We start from the raw sequence: 26,444 nt of genomic DNA, 5'->3' as shown, positions 1-26,444 counted from the left end.
TAATGATTTGTAACTCCAGTGTCATGGTTGCACCCTCTAATAAATGTGTATTACAAAGATTTTATATAAATAGTGCAATACCACAAAAAATAATAGTTTGTTGAAGAGTCAGGTGCATTGTTTACCTCATTGGAGGCTCAATGGGATGACCTCCAAATATATGTGGTGTTAAAACACTGACACATAGGTGTGAAATCAGCTTTAAAGTCTGCAAAGTGGAAATCTCTATTTTGTCTCACAGATAAATAGGTCAGTAAACAGAGTATTGCTGAATAAATTAAGTACAAAACATAGATACTGAGCTGTACTAAAGTATCTGTCTTCACTTAAAGGGGTTGTAAAGATTCATTTTTTCTTTTTTAAATAGGCTCCTTTAAGTTAGTGCATTGTTGGTTCACTTACCGTTTCCTTCGATTTCTCCTCTAATTTTTTTTTTCTTTGTCTGAACTTCTCACTTCCTGTTCCTCCTCAGTAAGCTTGCCCCCATCATCTGAGCCGTTCTGGCTGGGGGTTAGTCAGCGTGCTTGCCCCCTCCCTTGGAACTACATCCCTGTGGGGAGATGCTGATGATGGGGGCAAGCTTACTGAGGAGGAACAGGAAGTGAGAAATTCAGACAAAGAAAAAAACATTTCGAAGGGAAATTGAAGGACAGGGTAAGTGAACCAACAATGCACTTGCTTAAAGCGGAGGTTCACCAAAATAACATCTATATCAGACCAACTTCTTTATACTTCTAGCATGTACAGTCAGCATTTTTTTTTTTTGGCTGTACGTACCTTATAATCTATATTTGCAATCTGGCTTCCGGGTACTTCTCCCCGCAGGAGTAGGCGTTTCTATGCTGAGGAGGAATCTCATCTGGGAGGTCGCCCAGATGATTGACGTCCTTTCAGAAAAAGTTCCCCCGGCGGATAAGGCCCCGCCCCCCGTATTGCGTAGGCGCGTCACGAGTCAAGGCGTTTCCGAAAGAACATGAACATACAGAGCTGCGAGTCGGCTCTACACGGTGCCTGCGCACCGACTAGGAGCCGTGTAGAGCTGACTGCGCAGGCGCCGTATAGAGCCGACTCGCAGCTCTGCATGTTCGGCTTCTTTCGGAAACGCCGTGACTCGTGACGCGCCTTATCCGCCGGGGGGAACTTTTTCTATAAGGACGTCAATCATCTGGGTGACCTCCCAGATGACATTCCTCCTCAGCATAGAAACGCCTACTCCTGCGGGGAGAAGTACCCGGAAGCCAGATTGCAAATATAGATTATAAGGTATGTACAGCCTGAAAAAAATAAAAAATGCGAACTGTACATGTTAGAAGTATAAAGAAGTTGGTCTGATATGGATGTTATTTGGGTGAACCTCCGCTTTAAAGGAACCTATTTAGAAAATAAAAAACAAACCTTTACAACCCCTTTAAGTCTTCAAGTTGTCTAGATCGGCCATTATTGGCACCATATGCCACTGTCCATATATATAGAAAAACTGAATCCCAAACACAACACATTAAAACCTTGAAAACCTTTTAATGTCCTGGAGTGTACCTGATATTGTATTGCTAATTCTGACAAAGATCTTTTCAAAATCTGCAAAGTCATTCCATGAAGACTGGAACATGTGCATGAAGCTGTTCACAAACAGGTTCTCCATCCTAAGAAAAGAATACATACATTTTATATTAAACAAAACTATAAAAAAAAAAGGAATTTTTTTCTGCCGGAAATGCAGTCACAGCAGTCCATTCATATAAATGAGCTGCTGTGCCCAAAGAAAACACTGGCAGCAAAAGGGCATTTTCTCGATTGTTTTCTAACAGCAGCGCATTTTCACTGCGGTTGATTGCCGGTGCAGGAATCGCTGCAATTCCTGCACACGCAGCCACCCGCTTAGAGGTAATTTGAGTCTATAAAAGGGAATTAGCAGCAAATGGTGACAATGAGGTACTCTATAGGTTGCAAAGACAGTGCAATAACAATAATTATTTTTGATTATCAGAAGAACTTATTACTGCGCAACTGTAGAGGCTAAAGGATATGTAAAACTAATAACAAACTCTCACATAAGCCTTAACATGCTAATGTTTCGAAAATAAATTCAAATATGCAGCTTTTTTTAACCACTTCCATACAGGGCATTTTCACCCCCTTCCTGTCCAGACCAATTTTTAGTTTTCAGCGCTGTTGCACTTTGAATGACAATTGCGTGGTCGTGCGACATGGCTCCCAAACAAAATTGACGCGCTTTTTTTCCCACAAATAGAGCTTTGTTTGGTGGTATTTTATCACCTCTGCGGTTTTTATTTTTTGCGCTTCAAACAAAAGAAGAGCGACATTTGAAAAAAACACAATGGGCCTAATCCTCAAAAAACTGGCGCAACGTATCTTTTTCCATTTAAGTTACACCGCCGCAAAATCTCTAACTAAGTGCCCGATCCACAAAGCACTTACCTAGAAATTTTGAGCGGTGTAACTTAAATCGGGCCGGCGCAAGGCGTTCCTCTTCTCCAGGGGGCGATTACCATTTAAATGAGGCGCGCTCCCGCGCCGGCCGTACTGCGCATACTCGTGACGTCATTTTCCCGACGTGCATAACGCGAAATTACGTTACGTCGGGCTTTGTGGATTGCGACGGGACAATAAAGTTGCGTCGGGTAAAAAAAAAGATACGGCGCCAAAAGAAAAAAATACATTTTAAAAAAATTGCGTCGCGAGCAAGAAAGGTCTGTTTTTACAAGGTGTAAACAGTTTACACCTTGTAAAAGCAGCCCTAATTTTGCGTTAGCAAAATAAAACTTACGGAGAAAAAACGAAGCTGAAAAGCTTCGTGGATCTCCGTAAGTCCTAATTTGCATACCCGAGGCGGCATTTCGACGCGAAATGCCCCCAGCGGCGGATGCGGTACTGCATCCTAAGATCCGACAGTGTATTTCAATTACACATGTCGGATCTTCGTCCTAACTATGGGAAACTGATTCTGTGGATCAGTTCCATAGTTAGGACCAGGGATACAACGGAGTAACAGCAGTTACTCCGTCGTATCTCTTTTGACGATTTGGCCCAATATCTTTTACTTTTTAATTTAATAAATATCATATTTTTTTTTCCTCATACGTATTCTTCTACATATTTTTGGTAAAAAAAAATCGCAATAAGCGTATTTGATCGTTTTGCGCAAAAGTTCTAGCGTCTACAAAATAGGGAATAGAATTATGGCATTTTTATTTTTACTAGTAATGGCGGCGATCTGCGATTTTTATTGTGACCGTGACATTGCGGCGGACATATCAGACACTTTTGACACATTATTGGGACCATTCACATTTACACAGCGATTAGTGCTATAAAACTGCACTGATTACTGTGTAAATGTGACTGGCAGGGAGGGGGTTAACACTAGGGGGCACTGAAGGGGTTAAATATGTTCCCTAAAGTGTGTTCTAACTGTAGGGGGAGGGGACTCACAAGGGGAGGAGATCGATGTGTGTTCCTCTGTACTGGGAACACACATCGGTCTCCTCACCGCTGACAGGACATGGATCTGTGTGTTTACACACACAGATCCATGGTCCTGCCGTGATTGCGGACATCGCGGCCGCCGGGCACGCGTACCGGGTCCCGAGCAATGCGGCGGGGCGCACGCGCCGCCAACGGGACGCACGCGTCCCCTTGCGGCCGGGAATGCAAGGACGTCATATGACGTCCACTCTGAAGGACGAAAGGTTCCTGCCGACGTCATTTTACTATGACTCGGTAGGGAAGTGGTTAAAGTAATAACTGACAATCCTGCCACAAAGGTTTCTTATTAGGCACGTTTTTCTGCATTGTCACCCAGTTGCATGGCCTTTCAATAGAGACTAAAAGTGTTTTTTTTAATGCACATTACGCGGCATGGTTTTTTATCTTAGGTTTCTTATCAAAAAGCCCAGTATTTTCTGCAAGGACTGTGTCATAGACATACTCTGCATGAAATTTTTCTTTGCAAAAGAAACATTTTATGCAAACAATATAATAGCATACATGGCCAGTTTATAAACTTGCAAACTGTGAAAAAACAAAAACCAATATTGTTTCCTTTTAGCTTTTTGAGCCACATGCCTTTACAGTTATTATTTTCTACTTACGCTTTGGTGTAGTTCAAGATGAAATCAACGCCCTTTTCACTATCAAATTGAATATCGCAAGGCAAGTCACTATGAGAGTGAGCATCAATACTCAGTGGAAAACCAGGATGCCATTCCTTCCACCTGTATAAAAAAAAGGCATTGGCATCAGCTATGGGTTGTTTTTTTTTCTATTACTTTTCCTAATTTTTGTCATCAGCTATGTTTTTTTTTTTCTATTACCATTATAATGGTATATATTTTGCTATAAATAAAGCTATTGTTTTTTTCTCACTGCAAATAATTGTATGCTTTGATACAGTGACTGTTAACGTGTATGTACAGGCAAAACATTACATTTTAGAGTTGTCATGAGAGCAAGGGGAAATCATCCAATTGGGGCAATGCTTCAGCTGTCATAAGGGAATTATTAACACTTTAGGGAGAATTTCTCTCACTTAAAGGGATTATAAAGCTTATTTTTTTTAAACAACAAACATGTCATACTTACCTCCAATGTGCAGTTTGTTTTGCACAGAGTGGCCCTGAACCTCCTCTTCTGGGGTTCCTCAGCGGTGCTGGTGGCTCCTCCCCGCATCGGGTATCCACGTTGGAGAAGCGCTCTCCTTGATGGACCCCCCTGCGGCTGCACTCTCGAGTCATCTGTGTCCATTCACAAAGACTCGGCCCCGCCCCCCGATGCCGCGTCATTAGATTTGATTAATAGCAGCAGGAGCCAATGGCTGGAGCTAGAGATGGTGTGCTCATTGTCGGACAGAGGATGACAGCATCCAGGCAAGTAAAACGGGGGGCTGGGGGAGCTTCAGCACCTCCACTGTGCAGCTCTTTTTGCACAGAGTGGCCCCCGATTCTCGTCTTCTGGTGTCCCTCGGCGGCTGTCTTGGCTCCTCCCCACATCAGCTAACCCCCCTCGGAAATGCTTTCCCAAAGGGGTTACCTTGCGAGCGCCCACCTGAGTCCAGCATTTGTGTCCATAGACACGAATGCCAGACTCGGCCCTGCCCCCCCGGAGCCTGTGTCATTGGATTTGATTGACAGCAGCATGAGCCAATGGCTGCGCTGCTATCAATCTATCCAATGAAGAGCCAAGAAGACCGAAATCCAGCAAGTTCTCAACGCGGGTTTTAAGGGCTCAGGTAAGTTAACATGTGGGCTGGTGGGCCAGTAAGCATTGAATGTTTTTTCACCTTAATGCATAGGATGCATTAAGGTGAAAAAACGGGAACCTTTACAACCCCTTTAATGCATAGAATGCATTAAGGTGAACAACCATGAGGGTTTACAACCCCTTTAATATTGTGTCGCCAAGTCTCTTCAACTTTATAAGTGTTTTAACCCTTCCCTACTCTATCCAACACTAAAAAAAAGGGAGCATGACTTGTCTCAAAAGCTTCACCCTTTTGGTTTCACGTGAATATTATTACTGCAAAAATTAAAGCTGTTAAAACTTACACAAAAACAACACATTAATAGGTCAATTTAAAAGCAGCAATATGGCCTTCCCTCTGTTTTATTACATAGAAAGAACTTCTTCGGAACTGCACTCCCCACCATAGGCTGCTCTGCTCCACTGTCCTTTAATAAATGGCACCTGAGTATCGTTATGCTTCTAGCTTGAAAGAAAATTGCTGACAAAGAAACCCATGGCAATCTGTGATTTTACATCATGCTACCATTTTACCAGTAGGACTATTATTATAGCTTCAAAGATATTTGTGAACTTTACATTTCTTAAAATTAAATGGATCTTGCATCAGATATTTGGATGCTGAATCAAAGATGACACTGTTATGTAAATGATGGTGCCTTTAGACGTCTTGGCTGTGTTCATATATATCTGATACACATCAGTTGCCTGATGTAGCCCCCTCACCTTGTGCTTCACTACTATGTTATAATAGAAAGCAAGACGTAATGGGGCTTTAAATAACGTGCATGATTACATGCACCTCCATCCCTAAATCGAAAATAAAAGGAAAGTTTTTTTTGGGACTTTGAGTGAGGCACAAGACACGTGGTGGGAGAAATTATGCAAATTGATTAAATGGCATAAAAACAAAGCATTCCTCATAACATGTGATATATAATAGAACATTAGCATTGAAATCTATATGCAAAATGATGACATACAAAAAAAGAAGAATTCATATATGTATACATGCGTGCATCTGAAATCGCATAGTGTCCAATGAAAGCTGGTATTAAACACCAAATGCTTGTTTTGGTAATGAAATAAAAATGGGTTATAGGATCCAGATGAATGACAGTTGAGGTCAAGCTATGTGTTGGGAACATGATGACATTGAATAGGCTCAACGCGTTTTGTGGCCAGTTGCCACTCATCAGGAGAAAACGCATAGAGTATGTATAAAAGTATGTATAAATTGTTCTAAATAAGCAGTGTGGCAAGTCAGGATCTGCGAAGCAGGTCTATACCGGGAGCTATGGGAATGAACCCAAGGAAAAAACTAATGCACCGACACACCCCAGGAACACCCTCCAAACGTAATGGGCAAGGGTAAAATCCAACTATGTCTGGTGACATTGCACAGAGACATGCTCTAAGACATAATGTGCATGTGTGAGGAGAAAAGCCAGAGGCAATCTGAGAGTAAATGTGATTGTACACCATGTTACCATTTTACCAGCAGGACTATTATTATAGCTTCAAGGATATTTGTTAACTTTACATTACTTATTATTCACCAGAACATTGCATACAAACAAAAGATTTCCCAGCACACTTACCGGCCAGCCTGCAAAACAACTGAATTGGCCCTGTCTAAGAGTTTATGTTATAAACAGAGGGTTTTGTTTGCACACATTTGCAAATATATGCATAATCCATCGTGCCCACACCAAGGGACCTCTATCTATACTGTGGTCCTAACTCTAAATTTTCGGAGCTTACATAGTAGAAGCACATATAAGGATAGGTAGATTGGGTATGTCCCTGCACCCAATTTGTCCAACTGTAAAAAAAAAGTGGCAAACCCCCCCAATCTATAACTGGCCTTTGTAGCACGGTGTACATGGAAGGGCAATGCACATTACACACAAACAGAAGATTTCCTAGCACACCTACTGACCAGACTGCAAAACAACTGAATTGGCCCTGTCTAACAAACCTATTCACCAGATCACCCTGCTAATAGTAGCACAGGTTGCAGCCCTCTGATTCACTTGAACGGGCAGCTACTGATCAGGAAGCACAAGAACACAGGAGTGAGCGTCTCCAGGAGCAGGGAAATGCTGGGATCGGGAAAACACAGAAGTGCTGGAAATTCAGGAACACAAGTTAAAGGCTATGGGAGCAATGGGGTGGTGGAATCACGAGTACACTGGAAAAGGTCCCTAAAAGTACTGGGGTGCTTGGCATGCAGAAATAAAGGGAGAAAGCAAGAAACAAGGGTCAAATGATACTGAATAATTCAAAGAGGTGCACAGGGTTCACAGAGCATGCTTGGAGCCAGGCCCACTGGAGAGCTTGGAATACACAGGGATATTTAAAAACAAGAAAGTGTGAGACATTAGGAGTCACAGAGGTGCAGAGGGACCACAATGGGCACTGGAGATAACAAGAGATACTAAGGCACTAGGGTGTACAGGAGGCAGGAGCATAGGAGGCAGTCTCAACTCATGCGTTAGCACTTTTAGGAAGCAGCCAGGCAGCAGCCAGGCTCTGATTGGTGAAGGCACCAGTGGCCACGAGCTGAAACAGAGGCCCAACACTGAAGTGGAGAGCGGGTGAGTGTGGTATTTTCTCCAATTGTATCTTTGAGAAATGTTGGTAATGCTCATAAACATGGTGAGTGCCACTTAATACGGCCAAGAATTATGACTTTAGCTCTCTTGTTCAACTTGTTTATTATAGCACCCGAAATTTGTACTTAGGCTTTAACAAGACATCCTTTATTGTGCACATTTTCCTCTGATTTCTCAATCTACAACTGAACTAATTACAAGAAAATCATATCATAACTGTGCATTTTTGTATGCCTTCCTCCATGGTATGAGCTGACATTCCCTTTAAGTTGTTTCAGCCTCACCTTTCTATTTTAATGGAAAAGTAAAATATTTAACAACTACCTGTATTGTTTCTGCCTGTCTTCCAGTTCTTTCCTCCTGTGTTTTTTGTGGATCTGTGTCACATCATGTGCGACCAGTTTTGCTGTTGGGGAAAAATGGTATACATTTTAGTTGTTAGTTTTAGTGGACTGAAAAGGATTACATGGGAAATATAGTATTTTTTTCTGTATTTACAAAAAATAAAAAAAATGCAAATAATGTTATTAGAGTTTGCTGTCAGGACCTGTGGATCTATGCAAGGTGTGTTCCTTGTGTCACTGGAAATCCACTAGACAGGATGGGCCAGATCCACATAGCGCGGCGCATTCTTATGTCCGGCGTAGCGTATCTCAGATACACTACGCCGCCGTAACTTACAGCGTATTTTCCATATCCACAAAAAATTTGCGCCGTAAGTTACGGCGGCGTAGTGTAAATGTGTCGGCGTAAGGGCGCACAATTCAAATCACTAAGTTGTGGGCGTGTTTTATGTCAATACGTCTTGACCCCACGTAAATGCCTTTTTTTTTTTAACGGCACATGCGCCACCCGTGGGGGTATCCCAGTGCGCATGCTCCAAATTAACCCGCAACAAGCCAACGCCGTCGTATCCCTTTTGTGGATCTGGCTCAAAGTTTTTAGAATATTTACACTCAAAATTTTCTGTTTCTAGCTTTTTCGTGCTCGTTTAGAATTAGAAATTAAGATTCAGTAGTAAAATAAATATAAATAGCATAGTAATAGGTCTAAGGATCCTGACTGCAATCTATTATATATATCTCAAACATTTGCTGATGTCTTTTGGTGCAGGAAGGATTGGCACCTACAGGAGAGGAAAGTATGCAGATAAGTGGTGCCTGAAAGCATAACTTTCTGCTTTTTTATTTATAAATGGAGACAACCCCTTTCTTGTGGCGTATAAATGCATTTCATTAGCGCAAACATCAGGGTAAAAACTAGACTGAAGAATGCCAGTGGATACTGAGGTTTATGAAATGTTGTTTGATTTTAGCCAGGAGAGCTGAAAATAAGGGATGGGAGCCTGGTGGCAGTAATCTCCCATGATGCATCTGTTAGCCAATGGGCTGCCTAGACTGCTTGAGTTGAATTTGGGCTTTCTTCAAACTCATCTCTAGTCAAACTCATAACCTGTGCTCTTATTGTACTCCAGTGAGCTGAGGGCTTGATCATTCTTGGCCTTCAGCTAGGGTAAGAAGCTGGCAGTAGGGTGGGTTTGGCTAGAGATGAGTTCAGAAGTTGCCCACACTGTAACATTTTAGATTGTCCAAGAAAATATCACAATTCAGAATTGTCAAAATGATATTAGGATTTTTGTTAACGAGTGGAACGTCAAGTTGGTTATGATTAAGGGCCCATTGGCGTGAAACATGTCAACACTTGTTTAATTGTGTGTCATGTTATTTGGAATGGATGAGTGGTCATCCATCTGCTAATTGTTCATGGTATGTTGCTTTTTTTGTGTAAGTTTAATGGTTTGGGTTTGTTGCACCAGCAGTCTTCGGTGCAGTTCCATTTTTGCAGTCAAATTTGGGAAACCCTCTATATGTTGTTTCTGTGTTCCTATTCACACAGTGTACCTAAAATACTTACCGTTCTAGTTTTTGCTTTGGAACAGGCCTTTAGGCAGACTGCAGCCTACTTTCAACAATTTGAAAGTGCAATAAAGAGGGACAACTTGAGAACAATGTGTATTAACATACAAAGCAGAACCCAAGCCGGCAAAATATTTTAGTCAAAGAAATTAACACTATTTTAGTCAATTAAAATATGACTAAAACAATTCAGACTAACAGCTGACTAAAATGACTTTTTAGTTAAAAGACTGTGACTAAAACTAAATCGAAATTTGACGTCAAAATTATCACTACACTACCACATAAGAATAAGTAGGGGGCATCTACTAAGCAGCTGAAAAAAAAAAAAAGATTAAGAAAAAAGCTCTTAATATTTAATGTTGGTAATATATTCAAGATGTTATATATCACAACGGCTAAATCTGTGTCTGTAGTGCATGTTCGAATCCTAGTAGCATAAATAATAATATGTTATTAGATTTTTGCTTCAGGAGTTCATAATATAATTGCATTACAATTGAACTAAACCCATTTGATTTTAATTTACTAAAATTCACTAGAGATTTTTGCTTCAGGAGTATATAATATAATTGCATTACAATTTAACTAAACCCATTTGATTTTAATTTACTAAAATGCACTGGAGATTTTAGTCGACTAAAATACGACTAAAACTAAATCAATTAAATTGACTAAAATACGACTAAAATGGCATTTTAGTCAAAAAACTATGATTAAAACTAAATTGAAACTTGATGTAAAAATAAAGAGTTAATTATGGTAAACATTACCTCTCCAGCATCGTTCTTAGCATTAAAGTGGAGGTTCATCCGAAATGTTAATTTTTAACATTAGATTGATGCTCATTTTGTCAAGATGAATCGGGTGTTTTTTTTTAAAATCGAAGCAGTACTTACCGTTTTAGAGAGCGATCTTCTCCGCGGCTTCCGGGTATGGGCTGCGGGACTGGGTGTTCCTATTTGATTGACAGACTTCCGACAGGCATCTGACGGTCGCATACATCGCGTCACGATTTTCCGAAAGTAGCCGAACGTCGGTGCGCAGGCGGCGTATAGAGCCGCACCGACGTTCGGCTTCTTTCGGCTCATCGTGACGCGATGTATGCGACCGTCGCAAGCCTGTCGGAAGCCTGTCTATCAAATAGGAACGCCCAGTCCCGAAGACCATACCCGGAAGCGGCGGAGAAGATCTATCTCTAAAACGGTAAGTACTGCTTCGATTTAAAAAAAAACACCTGATTCCCCTTGACAAAATGAGCATCAATCTAATGTTAAAAAAAAAAATTTCGGGTGAACTCCCGCTTTAAGTAGGTGTTATCCCAATTTGATTGCAGAAGTGAAAACACACTTCAATGCAGCCCCTGCCTACTGTAAAACTTTAGAATACCTGCAGCTAGATACGAACCTGCAGCCACTACCTGAGCAGGGCTAATTTTTATTCTATCAGCAAAATGACTAATTCTCCTGGCGAAGGTTGCTAATATGGGCATTGAGGATTTAGGGAAGCTCAAATAATTTTTATTTCAGTGTTATTTTATCTTCTTGAAAGCAGTTGTTGGACATTGACATCCTAGAAATGTTACTCTCTTGTAAATAACATTGTTAAATTATATCATTAAAAAAAAAATCATATGCAGTTTTGGCAGCAGCTTGAGGAGGAAGTAAAAATAGCCCTGAAGCCTCGTACACACGACCAAGGAACTCGACGGGCGAAACACATTGTTTTCCTCGTCAAATTCCTTGTTAGGCTGTCGAGGAAAAATATCTCCCAGCAAGTTTCTTGCTGGTTTTTGCCGAGAAACTCGGTCGTGTGTACGAGGCTTGAGACTTCCCATGGGTCGAAATACTGAAGAGCTTTACTAATAAAGGGACAACATATTGGTGGATCAGCAGCAGTATCTTGAAGGCAAGTGGTCTGTTAGGGATCCTTTTTATAGGGTGACATGGCTTCCTGAGACTAGATAGTGACACAGCTGCATTAAAGTGTTCTTAAAACTGCACAGTAAAGTGTTTCAGATCTCAGCACTTAACATGTTTGCTGTGTACATTTTCTCCCAGGTCCATGGTTGTTGTTCACTACTGCTATCAAAATGCCTCTTCTCAAACCCCTGTCTTAAAATGGCACAACTATCTCCTAAGCCTAGAGCAGCTACGCACCCCACTGTTCCCCCTCTTCCTCTGTCTTCTTTGTCCAAGCTCTCTTACCCTCACTTAGTCCTCAGGGTTTGGGCTTACCTAGACAGAAGTTTGGGAAATTGCCACACAGCGGTCTGGGCTTGGGGGCAGGGAGGAACCCAAAAATCTACTAAAAACAAAGAATGGGGACGATAAGAGTAAAATAATGGAAAAAAGTTGGAGGGTATAGTACTACTTATTAATTAATTATTAAGCTGCGTTGAGAGCAACACTAGTGATCTCACCTGTGAATCTAAGAAAATAACTAAAACATGCACACTGTTTGAAGAAAAGATTTAGAGTCCTTTACAACTTTTGTATTCAAGTTCCACAAGCTGCATGTTTTCTGCTGGGCCTACTGTCTTGGTAATTGTGGAGCAAATTATATTTTTTTTTACTTTTCTTAAAATTGATTTGGCTTGGCGTTTCTGTTTAATATATTATTCTAATAAAATTCTGAATTCTAAAGCCCAGCTAATACTAACCTGTTCCTTCACGAAGATCCAGTTCTTTTTCATTGCTGAGCCACCTGTAGCAAGGGAACTCCAAGTAGTCTCCCGCTGGAGTCTTTACTGTAATGTGACGACAGTACCAGTTATCTGTATACCAGTATTTATGTTTCTCGATTTTTATTAGCTGAATATCTCCGAGATCTTCTGATACAGTGACATCATAGGAATCTACCTAAAGGTAACAACATTCACCGGATTAATAGAAAACTTTCTTACAAAAAAAAAGACAGATTAGAGATGTCTCAGATAGATAGACAGACAGCTAGACAGATAGACAGATAGAGCTATATGTGTCGAATAAGTAGGTAATATTGTTCACCACTTAACAACGTAAGGTGGCCTATACTATTAGTCTTGCTATCCTCTGTGCAAAGAGGCTGTTGAAAGATATTTTTACCTTCAAATGTCTCTATGTTTCACCTACCTGGATATCATCCTTATCTTTTCGATTAGTTCGGAAAAAAGGATGAAGGAAGGGAAAGTCAAGTTGATCAGGTGGACTTTTACATATAGCTTCACAGCTGCAATTTACGGATTGATTGTGAGTTGTGACATGAGAGAAAGAGCAAATACTGTTAGCTGGGTTAGCGAGTGGAATGGTGTGTAATTTTATAACTACATGAAACATTTATATTGGTGTAGAGGGAATGACATAAATAACATTTATGTGACCTTATTATTCTAACTTTGTTTTATCATTACCATGTTATCAGTCAAATTAAGAAAAAGGAAGCACAAAAGTACAAGCAGGAGTTTTCACTGCCAAAGTACTGGACAGGATGTCAGTTATATAATGCAAAACATTGACCGATGGCGTGCACGTGCACGTGAGGAGGCAGCGCGCTCGCAGGTGGGGGGAGTAAACAGCAGGGAGATTGCCGGGGATGAGGATGGACCACGCTAGATGAGAACGGAGACGACAGCCCCCAGCCGTATGCCGCACACTGCACACCGCCTTCTGGAGGCAATCTTTTGAGCAGCACTGCGGTGTATCGGTGGGAACGGATCGCTGCATGGATCGGCACAGCTCGTACCACAACATGCTGTATGACCGCTTCGGAGCTCACAGCAGTTAAAGAACTGGAGACGGATGGGAGAGGAGGGGAGTGGAGCATGCAGCAGGAGGTCTGTATCGGCTTGGATCGCATGGAAGGACGGTAATCTACACCCACACACCCACCATCACAGGAGATAAGGTTGGCTCTTACCTTTCAGTTTTTTTTTTCTTTCCTCCCCAAAAGTACTCAGAGGAAGTGAGATACGTGGAGGTAAAGTATAAAATATCTCCAGAGGGAAAAGACAAGGAGGTTGTGAAAATGATGTTAACGCTGTAAAAAGTTGTTAAAGGTCTGGTCTTACTCAAGTAAATTGGCTGCTATTCATTCATATGGAAGTAAAGACACGTTAAGATACTGCTAAGGTGCTCTCAGGATGTGATAAAATCTAACCATAAAACACCAACTGACAATCTTTTAAATGAGCAAACGGGTCTGCATTGTCCAATAGACTTGGTGCATTGGGGTACGGTGCGACAGGGGGAAAGGGGGGAGTGACACAGCAACTTAGAAAATTACACATAAATAGTTCTATGAAACTGGAAGTGGTGTCCCCCTCTTTCGTATAAGAGGGAACGTAAAGGTCTCTTAAGGGAAGAGAACCAAGTACCTATGTGGGCAATGCGGTAAAAAGCAACTAAAAAAAAATAAAAAAAAATAATGCAAAACATTTATAATGCTAATTTATGTTTTTAAGTTGAACTTCAGCCTGTTGAAGGCACCAATGGAATAAAATCTCCTGACAATGTTGCTAACCCTTTCCTTTGTAAAACTAGAAGAAACATTTTAGCTGGAGTTCTACTTTGAAAACTAAGTATATTATTTTCTGAAAGCTTTCTAAAACTAGCATATATTTGCCCATACATAATTACAATCACATAAACCAGCAAGAGCACAGATAAGGGGGGGATTAAGGGTGTCCAACTCCCCCTCTCTTGCCCCAAAGCATCCTTGGTGCAGGAGCTATCGCTGAAAGCAGTAGCACACCCAAAGTACTTTACCTTGCACTCCTGCTGCCTGTTAGATCTCACAGACAAACAGTACCAGTTCAGAGCAAACAGTGAAAGAGTTTCGGGGAGAGTTGTACAGGGCAGGAGATCTGTAATGGGGAAATCTATACTGGACAGAGGGAGAGATCTGTACTGGGTGGAGATATGTATTGGAGGAATCTGTATTGGGGCAGGAGATTTGTATTGGGGGAAGGAATCTGTACTGGGGGAAGACGATCTGTATTCGAGGAAAGATTTGTACTGGGGGAGAGATCTGTACTGGGTAGGTGATCTGTATTGAGGGAAGGAATTTGTAGGGGGTGGGAGATCTGTACTAGGGGGAGGAACTCTGTACTAGTAAGTGAGGCTATTTGTCCTGGGGAACATTTTGGTGGCTTGGGTAGGGAGGTGATTATTTTATGTAGGTAATGATGGAAAAACTATTGCGCTCATTCAATTGGTATCAAGCAGGCAACTATATGTGTTATACAACACTAAACAAGATAAGTAATAAGAAAAAAAGCTGCACTAGTGAAAAAGTAAATAAGTACTGATAAGGTGATTTTATAAGTAAAGTGTCAATAAATTATTACATTTGTATATAAATTGACATAAATTGAATCATATGAAGGTAAATCAATCTTAATGTGTGTAGTGAACCAGTGACCAGTGAAATCACATACAATCCATCATGAAGTGGTATAGTCCATAAATAAATAAAGTCCAAAAAATAGAATATTCAGGCTCTAAATCTCCAAGTGAAAAATAAATATTCACAGCATCCAAAAACGTGGGGATAGAAAAGAACCTCCACCTTGATATCACACTGCCTCTTACCAGCTGTAAATGATCTCTTATTACAGGAGATCACAATCACATGTAATATTGATAATCTCCACACGAATCTCCTCCAGGGAAAACGTTATTGGAATGGTTGTCTCTCCCTTGACCACGTCCCCATTAAGACGAAACGTTGGGTAAGCGACGTTTTGACGTCACTGCATCACAAGCCAGACCCGGAAGATACGGGTAGGTAGAGGAGCCGGCCGTCTCTATTGTCTTTTATGCTCACAGTGTTGGATTTTGATGTAAGTGCGCATTTTTATTTGATTGAATAAATGTACCCAGGATTTTACGCTATGCGAGTTTTGCTTTTTTTTTATGGCACATCTTGCAATGATACACTGAACGATGCAAGCATTCCAATAACGTTTTCCCTGGTGGAGATTTGTGTCGAGATTATCAGTATTAAATGCGATTGTGATATCCTGTAATAAGAGATCATTTACTGCTGGTAAGAGGCAGTGTGATATCAAGGTGGAGGTTCTTTTCTATCCCCACGTTTCTGGATGCTGTGAAATTTATTTTTCACTTGGAGATTTAGAGCCTAAATATTCTAGTTTTTGGAATTTATTTATTTATGGACTACATCACTTCATGATGGATTGTATGTGATTTCACTGGTCACTGGTTCACTACAAACATTAAGATTGATTTACCTTCATATGATTCAATTTATGTCAATTTATATATAATTTTAATGTTTTTTTTATGTACTCTGTCGCCTGACCTGTACATTACACTCTCCTGACTCCTATGTTCTTTGCACTACACACTGTTGAACCCTGCACTATGTGCATTACACACTCCTGATCCCTGCTCTCTGGATGCTGGGCTATAAATAACATACTTCCAACTCTTGCACTCCTAACAGGTAACTCCACGTTTGTGGTGGAAAAAAATTGCAAGAAAAAAATAAAATAAAAAATACAGCATATACAATTGCGACACAAGTCATATTGTAATATTATTATTATTTATTAAAAATGACATTTCCTTTTCAATCTGCAGCTCTGTAATTTTCTGTAAAATGCAATGGAATATGGCTACCTGGAGGTGTTCTGTAAAGTGTACAGAACACCCCCCAGAAATGTAATTTCTTGCTTGTGTGATTGGCTTAGTTATTTTCCCAGAAGTCTGCACTAAGATACAAATCAGATTTGGGGCATCACCTGCAACAAAAATGTAATTTTTGATGCAATACTTTAAGAAGGAAATTCACACCTGAAGGGATACAGACCCTGCAACTTTCCTCATTAGAACCCTACAGGTGCAGCAGCTGATTGATAATTATAAAACCACTCCCATACAAATTCACTCCGCACATGGACACAGGCAAGCAGCTATTTCTTCAAAATAAAAGGTAGTAATCTGCAAAAAAAGTTTAAATTGTCCCTGCAATGTACATTGATCACCCAGAGGGGGAATGATTTTCTCCAAAAGTGAAGTTACCCTTTATTACTATATTGTACAACTGTTACTGTTTTCTAAGTATTCAATGTTAATTAAGTTCTGTGCACAGAAAAACACATGTAATGAAAGAGGTTTTCTTTTTTTTTTTACTACAAATGATTGTACTGAGGTTTAGATGTGTCTGTTAGACTCACGCTTTTTGGGTACAAGGATTGTGCCATATGTTATGATCTACACAGTATTTTATTTCTGGCATCATTTAGCCTGTGTGCATACAAAAGGTGTTGTAATGCATTTTGTGCACAAGAAAATACATTGTTTACTGAAGAACCTGATCATCCAAAATCATTACGTTGTGAAAAAGTGTCTTGCATACTGTAATTTGTTGGTGCTGACCTACAATCTGCTATTCATATCAATTAAAATTAAATCCTTACAGTATGTGCATCAGCTCATGTTTACTTTTGAGTTCCTAGACCAGGAGTGTCCAACCTTTTGAAGAGCGAGGACCACTTAAGCGACTTAAGGCGGGCCACAATGAGCAAAGCAGGTGGATGGCAGCCCACTCTACTCTATAGTGCCAACTCTACTCTTTTTTTTAAGCGGATCAGATTGTAGGTAGGCATTTGTAAGCGGACACAAGTCCATTCACATCTGCCACGCCTTAGAGGTGAATAGAGGTCGGAGTGACCGTGTGAAAGGGGCCTAAATCTGCTTTCACACTGATGCACTGTTGTTTACCCACACTGCGGTGCAGCACAGTTCCCCTATGGCTTTCCTGCAGGTTAGATGCACTTTGCCATAGACTTCTATTATATCCTGTAGGTGTGGTGCACTTTCAGAAAGCACACCAAACCCGAAGGTAATAGAAGTCTATGGCTCAGTGCAGGTAACCCGCAGGTAAACTGCTCTGCACCTGCAGATCAGTTTGAAAGCAGCCAGTAACCAATGCAGAACAGATATACCCATATATACACTGTGATTTTAGTAATTTTTTTTTTTTTTTTTATTAAGTGTATCTTGTGCATGTACTCGAGAGAGGAGCCAGACTGCAGGATTTGGGAGTAGGCAGGCCTCCCCCAGAGGCAATCTGCCACCTTTCTCCATGCCCCGGGTGGCAATGGTGGGTGTGTGAGGGGGTCCTCCCACACAGCCCGTCCTACCTGCTCCGCTTTGAAGCCCAATGGGGCAGAGGGACTCCCTATAAGGGAGTGAGAGGATCTAGCCCGCTCAACCAGCCCGTTAGTCCTTCGCCTCTCTTTTTAGAGACTGCGTGGTCAAAGTGCGTGCATGTTAACCCAATTTCGAGTGCGTGTAAGTGTGGTGGTTTTTGCGGGAGGGGGGTGGGCGTACTAAGCGCAAGTTTACCTCGCATAGCACACCCACCGGGAGCCGGGCTGAGACCACCAAACTCAATTCACATGTAGCTGAGACCGGGATCCGAACCTCTAGCTGCAGAGGTGAATGGCTTGTCAGCGCAGTGCCAATTGCGTTGAGCCACCGCAGCTCCCCTGTGATTTTAGTAATAAACTTACCTTTAATAACAGTATTCTATTTTAGTCCATCAGAAAAACAAACAAGGCGCCTCTAAGTGCAGAAATATAAAACTTTTAATATCCCCTAAAGGGGTTAAAAACACTTACAAGATGGTGGATGAAACAGGCATGTAGCAGGTAAGTGTGTCCAGAAGATGTTCCAGTGGCAGGGCAGTCCCAGTCTGATGATAAAGCTTCCAGGGAAGTCCACAGGATAACAGCCAATTTGTGCTGTGAGTGTTTAGAGAACACAATGGTGATGGAGCCTGGGGATGATGTCAGAGGAAGCGGGACAAAAAACCAGCATGGAACACAACCAGGAAGAGGGCAGGAAGTGTGTCATAGACAGAGGAAGCGGGACAAAAAACCAGCATGGAACACAACCAGGAAGAGGGCAGGAAGTGTGTCATAGACTCTATGACACACTTCCTGCCCTCTTCCTGGTTGTGTTCCATGCTGGTTTTTTGTCTCGCTTCCTCTGACATCATCCCCAGGCTCCATCACCATTGTGTTCTCTAAACACTCACAGCACAAATTGGCTGTTATCCTGTGGACTTCCCTGGAAGCTTTATCATCAGACTGGGACTGCCCTGCCACTGGAACATCTTCTGGACACACCTACCTGCAACATGCCTGTTTCATCCACCATCTTGTAAGTGTTTTTAACCCCTTTAGGGGATATTAAAAGTTTTATATTTCTGCACTTAGAGGAGCCTTGTTTGTTTTTCTGTTCCCATTAGAGATCGCTTGTCTCCCTGAGTGCTGCCTAAAGTGTGTGAAGATCTGCTACCCTCTCCAACACAGACTTTATCTGTCAGGATTCAAATTCTTGGATATACACATTTTTCTATTCTATTCCATCCTATAGGAGGAGGTCGCGGGCCACATCAGAGGGCTCCGTGGGCCACATGTGGCCCCCGGGCCACTGGTTGGGCACCCCTGTCCTGGACAATGGATTATCTTGTTATGTTACATAAACCACTAAACTCAGATGGAAAGAAGTCAATACAAACAGTTTTTGAAGGAAGCCTAGGCAGGAAGTGAAACCATCCTTAAAACAGTATATCTGTCCCGCAACACTCTTTCGATGAAAAGAGAACAACCTTGCTTCTACCTTTTTGTCTATTTTACTTAGCTGCAGCATATTATACTTCTTGTATCTGTATTTTGAGGAACAAAAAATTGTAAAGAGGATGTTTGTTAAAAGTATGAATGGTCAGCTTTTACTTTTGCAAAGTTAATTTTTTTAAATAGAAAACATAAATGTGCAATCTAGTGTAGCCTGGTGTAGTGGTGACCTAGTCCATTTGTCAGCACAGTTGACCAGCGATGTTGTAAAACCATGGCGACCTTCACTGAAGCTTCATGTGAACCAGTGGCAAGCACATTTAAGTACGTACAGTATATATACCTTTGTAGCTGTAGGTACCGTGGAGACATTTATCCTCAGAATTTACCAAAGAAGTTTTCTTACAAAAGAAATGTATTACTGAATTTGTCATTGTTCTTCTCTTTGCAGATCAGTGTATTGTCAGCAGAAGCTGCTTTCTTGATCACATGGCAGCGTGTTAGAGTGGCTAAAACAATGTACCCATGTACAGTATGTTACTAAATGATATTGTTTCAACTGTTATTACTATTATTATTATACAATACTTGTCACCAGAAATCACAAGCCTGGCACACTATGTTTTCTGGTTACATGGCAAATGAATTTTGATGGAAGTCTGAAATAACTCTCATGTAGAACTAACAACAAATCTATTTAAAGTGGGACTTTAGTCAGAAAATTAAAGTGTTACTAAACCCACAACAGTAAAATCAGTCTGTAGATGTAGTAAATCATGCTTGTTATAATCACTGTGGAATTTAAGGGGTTAATCTTCTGCATTATGTAAAAAGGCTGTTTGATCCTGTCTCCTCTGATCACCCCATTCTTCCACTGTCCCCTAACCATCTCCTAAAAAGACAGAGCCTTTGGAGTCATTCTGCACATGCTCAGTTGTGTGTTTTGCTAGAGGATTTTTTTTTCTGGGAGGTTGCATGTGTTTGCCCAGGACCAATCAGCACTGTCCAGACAGAGGGTCGGAGGTACTGTAGCCTCATAGGACATTAGGAGTAGAGTGAAAACTCCTCCTACAAGCTTTATAGAAGTCACAAGACTGTTATATACTGCTTTTGAGAAAAGGCATTTAGTAGTTTATATTTACTAATATAATTGCATTTCCATGTTCTGTGGGAGACCAGATATAGTGAATGCAGGGTTCTGCGTTTAGTAACACTTTAAGTCCTGCTAGATCACTTTAGGCTGGCTCCTTTTGCAGGTATAGCTATATAATACATTTAAAATAAGTGCCTATACTGTAATACACTGCCTCACCCTGCTCTACACATGCTCAGTTGCGCTCTATTTTTCAGCACTGTGCCAAAATTGTAGAAGCTGATCTGCTGGCAGCCTCAAGATTTACTGCTGCTCAGGGGCTCTAGGCTTCAGCAAAAAGAAACATGAACAATGCTGGAGGCAATTTATAGCACACACAAATTTTGATATCATAATTAATAATGTGGAATGTATGTTCCTTGCTGAAGAAATTTTTTTTATGGGTAAAGTTCCACTTTAAATGGAATCTAAAAGCTAAATGTATGTCATTGTCTATGCTAGCCATTCATATTGTATGCTATTATTGCTATATTATCTTTTTTTATCAAATGCAATTTTTTAGGTTAGTAATCTATAAAGAAAACTTTTTCTGAGAGAAATATGGGGCTGGAATTTCTGATTTCTTAATCTGCAAATGCCAATTGCATGGAGTTTATGCTGGCTTTCTTATTTCTCTGTCAGATGACTTTACTCTTACGTTCCTGATGTGCATACTTGTCCTGTGCCCTTGTCCTGACTCAAAGTCAGTGTCAGAAGGTCAATATAATGGCCACGCCTTTAGAATGTACAGAAGGAGGTCAGCGATGGTTTGCTTTGACAACATGGCCCATACATGACTTCTGATAATCCAACAGCTTACTTTAACAAGACTGTCACTTCTTCTAATGCATCTATAAGATCTTCAGCTCTGCCACACAGCTGGGAAAATGTACAGTTCTTATCAGAAATTCTTATACAAATGTAAGTAAGAACAGCATTGTCAGGGCTGGGCTCAGCCCTTCCTTCTCTGAGCTGTTGATGATCTGGCTTGTCAGTCCTGCCTACTTAAGCCTTCCAGTTCACTTGCTTTCTGCCTTCGCCTTGGTCAACATCACAGAGACTTTCTCCTGCGTTCCTGTTGAAGACTATGCTCGGCTGACATCCCCTCTGGCTCCTGATCCCGCTTGTTATTCTACTACATATATCTCTGGCTCTCTGACATTTGGCTTGGCTGATTATCCAATCCGGTTCCTGAATTCTGGCTTTGTTTTGACTATGCTTACTCTGTTTATCTTTTTATTTTTTATTATTAAACAAGTGTGATTAACTGTACTTCTGTCTCGGTCTGATTCATGGTTTCTGACAAGTATGCTTCTGAGTGCATTTTATCAATTTTTCTGATGGACTGTCAACTTCCTTTTATTAGAAGACACAGTGGTTTTCTCCCATCAGAATTTCAAATAAATAGATAACATTTTTCAGTATTCATTGCACAAGTAAATATAGATGACCCCTAGCTGGTATTATGATTCTAAAATGCAGATACCATGTAAAGTAGGAGGATATTCCAACTGTATTAGATGTAATAAAATAAGGTAATGAATTGTTGTTGTCATACATATTGTCAAGCCTAGCCCTATAAAACCACCTTGCCATTTTTATTTTGTATTTATTTGTTAATAAAAAGAGAAGTAATAAACACAACATGATTGTGTTCTGTCAATAAATCTATCAATATTAACAAGATAATTACTGTGTTTAAAAGGAATAATATAAAAATGCGAATGATTCTTTTTCCGAATTTTTTTTTTGCGACATTGACAGATAGCAAAGTGTACAGCAAAATTTAAATTTGGCTAAGGGAAGTGAACTAAAAGATAAAGCTGGATGATTTTGCAACTAGATTAGTCTCATTAGATGTTGTTAATGCAGGATATGTTTGTGTAATATCACTGTAAGAGATATAACCTCTTTGACCACATGGTATTACTATAGAAGTGCATAAAAAGAGGAAAGAGGGTCTGGGGTTTGACTTCTCTTTTTTTGCACACGTATAAAAAAAGCATCCATTTTAATATGCTGTATTTAATGTTATTTTTTAATATGAGCCTCACTTAAAAGTACTAAGTTAAATGTTGGAGGTAGGTGAAATTAGAGTCCATAGGCATTCACCTATTAAACTTTTAATTTCTAATTAGAAATAAAAAAAGGTAATTCATATTTGCAGAAGAGTTAATAGTAGTAATGAGGGAATTGGCGGGCTTGAACTGTAAGTTGTAGAAAATTGGGCTGATCTGCATAAGTTGCTTGTTTGCGATGAAGCATGGATTTTCTCTGCTTGGGGAACAAATCCACTCAGTGGGGTTGATTAACTAAAGGAATAGAGCATGTTTACTTGGGAACGTAAGCTTTCATTTAGCTTGGTGAATGAGGCGAAGTTGTGCTGATTTCAATTAACTAATCATGTGTGGGCAAAAATCTGATTCAGTGTTCTTTGCTAAGTGAATTTTGCCTTAGGTTCACCATTTTCATTATGTCTAACATCTGATATGCAAAGTGAACATGCTCTATTCCCTTAGTAAATAAACCCTGCTGTGAAAAGGGGTTCAACAAAGTCCCCAAGCGAAAACCAGTAGGAGATTGCCTATGAAGGCACGACACACAGACCTATGACGTTCCCTGTGACATCATGATGAAGTTTCCCTCATTTGGACTTTCCTAAGTAATTGATGTGGTTGGATTCTGTAGGGGCGAAGTAGAGACTTGCAACATTTATAATTTTGCATCTAAGCACTGGAAGTTATAGGTTTTTGGAAACTCTAAAACTTTTTGGGGCTTTTGTGTGCAGAAACCTAGAAGTAGCAGGAATGGAATGGAAATGTTATTCAGTGTGAGTCTATTCCTGCATGCTTACAGCCATAGAGGTGGCACCTCTAGTTCTGTCTTATCAGGCAATTGCTTACCCTGGCAAGTCTCAGCTATTAATATCCACTGCTTCCTGATACACATTAGATTGGACTTGGAGACTGTCATCTATGGCCCGGATTTACAAAGCACTTACGCCGAAGTATCTCCAGATACGCCGTCGTTAATACAAATGTGCGCCGTCGTATCTATGCGTCGAACCAAAAACCAAGATACGCCTAAAAATAGACTTCCTCCGACCAACGTAACTTGCCTACGCCGACGTATCGTGGGCGCATATTTACGCTGGACGCATGTGGTGCTCCCATTGATTTTCGATTCAAATATGCAAATGAGGGAAATACGTCGATTCACGATCGAACTTGCGCCCGGCGCATAATATACACGGTTTGCGTAAGTCGTATGTCCGGCGTAAAGTTATTCCCCATATATGAGGTGCAACCCATGCAAAGGTATGGACCAGGGAACACATGCCGTCGTATCTTTTGTCGTTTACGTTGTACGTGAATATGACTAGGCGTAGGTTACGTTCACGTCGTAGGCAGTGATCCGGCGTATCTTAGGGAGTAGTTCCGTGATTCTGAGCATGCGCCGTTCGGTATTCGTATCTTTATGGTGCTCCGCCCATCATTTGCATGGGGTCACGCCTCATTTGCATGGCTCACGCCCACTTCCACTTACGACGACTTACGCCTAAGAAACCCAGCACAGTTTTGGTGGCAAGTGCTTTATGAATTCGGTGCTTGCCTTTCTGCACTACGTCGGCGTAGCGTATATGAGATACGCTACGGCGGCATAAATATGCGCCGATGTCTGTGAATCCGGGCCTATGTCTGTACCTTTATAGTTGAGATAGTGTGCTCAATTTAAATTTTTTTTTTTTTTTTAAGGTGTTGATTCTCAAGTGGAAGTGAACCAAATTGATCTGTATCTTGTCCATGTATAAAGAAAAAAGGAAAATGCTGACATGAAAGAATATTTTAACCAAGAAAACATTTGATAACCCCTTTTCTTACAGATTTTCCTGTTTTTTTGACAATCGTGTAAATAAAAGAGAAGTGAAGGATTTCTTTCTCCCCCCCAATTATACTTACCTAGGTGGAAGCAGCATCGGTCTGATGATGCAACTGTCCCCCGGTGCCTCTAACACTGAGAACCAGGGCCGGCGCTACCACTAGGCGGATTAAGCAGCCGCCTAGAGCGCACTGCCGCCTAGGGCGCAGCCCTGGCCTGTCACCTACTCATCACCGCTGGATGTAACCTCTGGAGCTGCTGTCCCTGTGCGGTGTGTCTTCGGGAGTGTATACTGGAGTTCCGGAGGAGAGGGAATGTCTGCTGCCAGGGATAGTGCAGAGGCGCGGGGATTAAACTATCACATCCACGTGCAGCACACTGACAGCTCCCTCTCCCGGCTCCCACAGCGGCAGAGTTGTTTGGCGGTTCAGGGATCTGATGCCGAGGAGCTGGGCCGCCCCCTTCATGGTCGGGACTTGTGAGGGGGTGTGGCCAGCCAAGAGATGATCCCGCCTTTCACTGGGGGACGGAGAGCGGAATGGGCGGCCTCAGGAATGATAGCAGGTCTTTCTGGGCAGAGCAGCAGGTAAAAAAAAAAAAAGGTTCTAAAAATGCTGTTTTGTTTTCACCCAGTCCTCAGCCATGCTGTCACCCAGTCCTCAGCCATGCTGTCACCCAGTCCTCAGCCATGCTGTCACCCAGTCCTGTGCCCTGCTGTCACCCAGTCCTCAGCCATGCTGTCACCCAGTCCTCAGCCCTGCTGTCACCCAGTCCTCAGCCCTGCTGTCACCCAGTCCTCTGCCCTACTGTCACCCAGTCCTGTGCCCTGCTGTCACCCAGTCCTCAGCCATGCTGTCACCCAGTCCTCAGCCATGCTGTCACCCAGTCCTCAGCCATGCTGTCACCCAGTCCTGTGCCCTGCTGTCACCCAGTCCTCAGCCATGCTGTCACCCAGTCCTCTGCCCTACTGTCACCCAGTCCTGTGCCCTGCTGTCACCCAGTCCTCAGCCCTGCTGTCACCCAGTCCTCTGCCCTACTGTCACCCAGTCCTCTGCCCTACTGTCACCCAGTCCTCTGCCCTACTGTCACCCAGTCCTCAGCCCTGCTGTCACCCAATCCTCAGCCATGCTGTCACCCAGTCCTCTGCCCTACTGTCACCCAGTCCTCAGCCCTGCTGTCACCCAGTCCTCAGCCATGCTGTCACCCAGTCCTCTGCCCTTCTGTCACCCAGTCCTCAGCCCTGCTGTCACCCAGTCCTCAGCCATGCTGTCACCCAGTCCTCAGCCATGCTGTCACCCAGTCCTCAGCCCTGCTGTCACCCAGTCCTCTGCCCTACTGTCACCCAGTCCTCTGCCCTACTGTCACCCAGTCCTCTGCCCTACTGTCACCCAGTCCTCAGCCCTGCTGTCACCCAATCCTCAGCCATGCTGTCACCCAGTCCTCTGCCCTACTGTCACCCAGTCCTCAGCCCTGCTGTCACCCAGTCCTCAGCCATGCTGTCACCCAGTCCTGTGCCCTGCTGTCACCCAGTCCTCAGCCCTGCTGTCACCCAGTCCTCTGCCCTACTGTCACCCAGTCCTCTGCCCTACTGTCACCCAGTCCTCTGCCCTACTGTCACCCAGTCCTCAGCCCTGCTGTCACCCAATCCTCAGCCATGCTGTCACCCAGTCCTCTGCCCTACTGTCACCCAGTCCTCAGCCCTGCTGTCACCCAGTCCTCAGCCATGCTGTCACCCAGTCCTCTGCCCTTCTGTCACCCAGTCCTCAGCCCTGCTGTCACCCAGTCCTCAGCCATGCTGTCACCCAGTCCTCAGCCATGCTGTCACCCAGTCCTCTGCCCTACTGTCACCCAGTCCTCAGCCCTGCTGTCACCCAGTCCTCAGCCATGCTGTCACCCAGCCCTCTGCTGTCGCCCTGTCCCCTGCTGTCGCCCTGTCCCCTGCTGTCACCCAGTCCTCTCCTCTGCCCTTCTGTCACCCAGTCCTCTGCCCTGCTGTCACCCAGTCCTCTGCCCTTCTGTCACCCAGTCCTCTGCCCTTCTGTCACCCAGTC

At 42.3% G+C, this 26,444-nt stretch overlaps 1 protein-coding gene across 1 annotated transcript in view; it reads right to left on the bottom strand.

The window, feature by feature from the left end:
- ALOX5 (arachidonate 5-lipoxygenase) overlaps positions 1-26,444 on the bottom strand; it is a 69,521-nt gene that overhangs the window by 28,388 nt on the left and 14,689 nt on the right. Inside the window, exons 2-5 of the mRNA XM_040362269.1 lie at positions 12,456-12,654; positions 8,202-8,283; positions 4,113-4,235; positions 1,537-1,643 (exon numbers count right to left, since the gene is read on the bottom strand). Of these exons, the coding sequence (XP_040218203.1) occupies positions 1,537-1,643; positions 4,113-4,235; positions 8,202-8,283; positions 12,456-12,654 (511 nt within the window). The remainder of the gene's footprint in view (positions 1-1,536; positions 1,644-4,112; positions 4,236-8,201; positions 8,284-12,455; positions 12,655-26,444) is intronic.

This window comes from Rana temporaria, chromosome 8, assembly GCF_905171775.1.
Source record: "Rana temporaria chromosome 8, aRanTem1.1, whole genome shotgun sequence".
NCBI classification, from domain to species: domain Eukaryota; kingdom Metazoa; phylum Chordata; class Amphibia; order Anura; family Ranidae; genus Rana; species Rana temporaria.
Note: the sequence above shows the minus strand (reverse complement) of the source record. Positions and strands in the feature narration are given on the sequence as shown.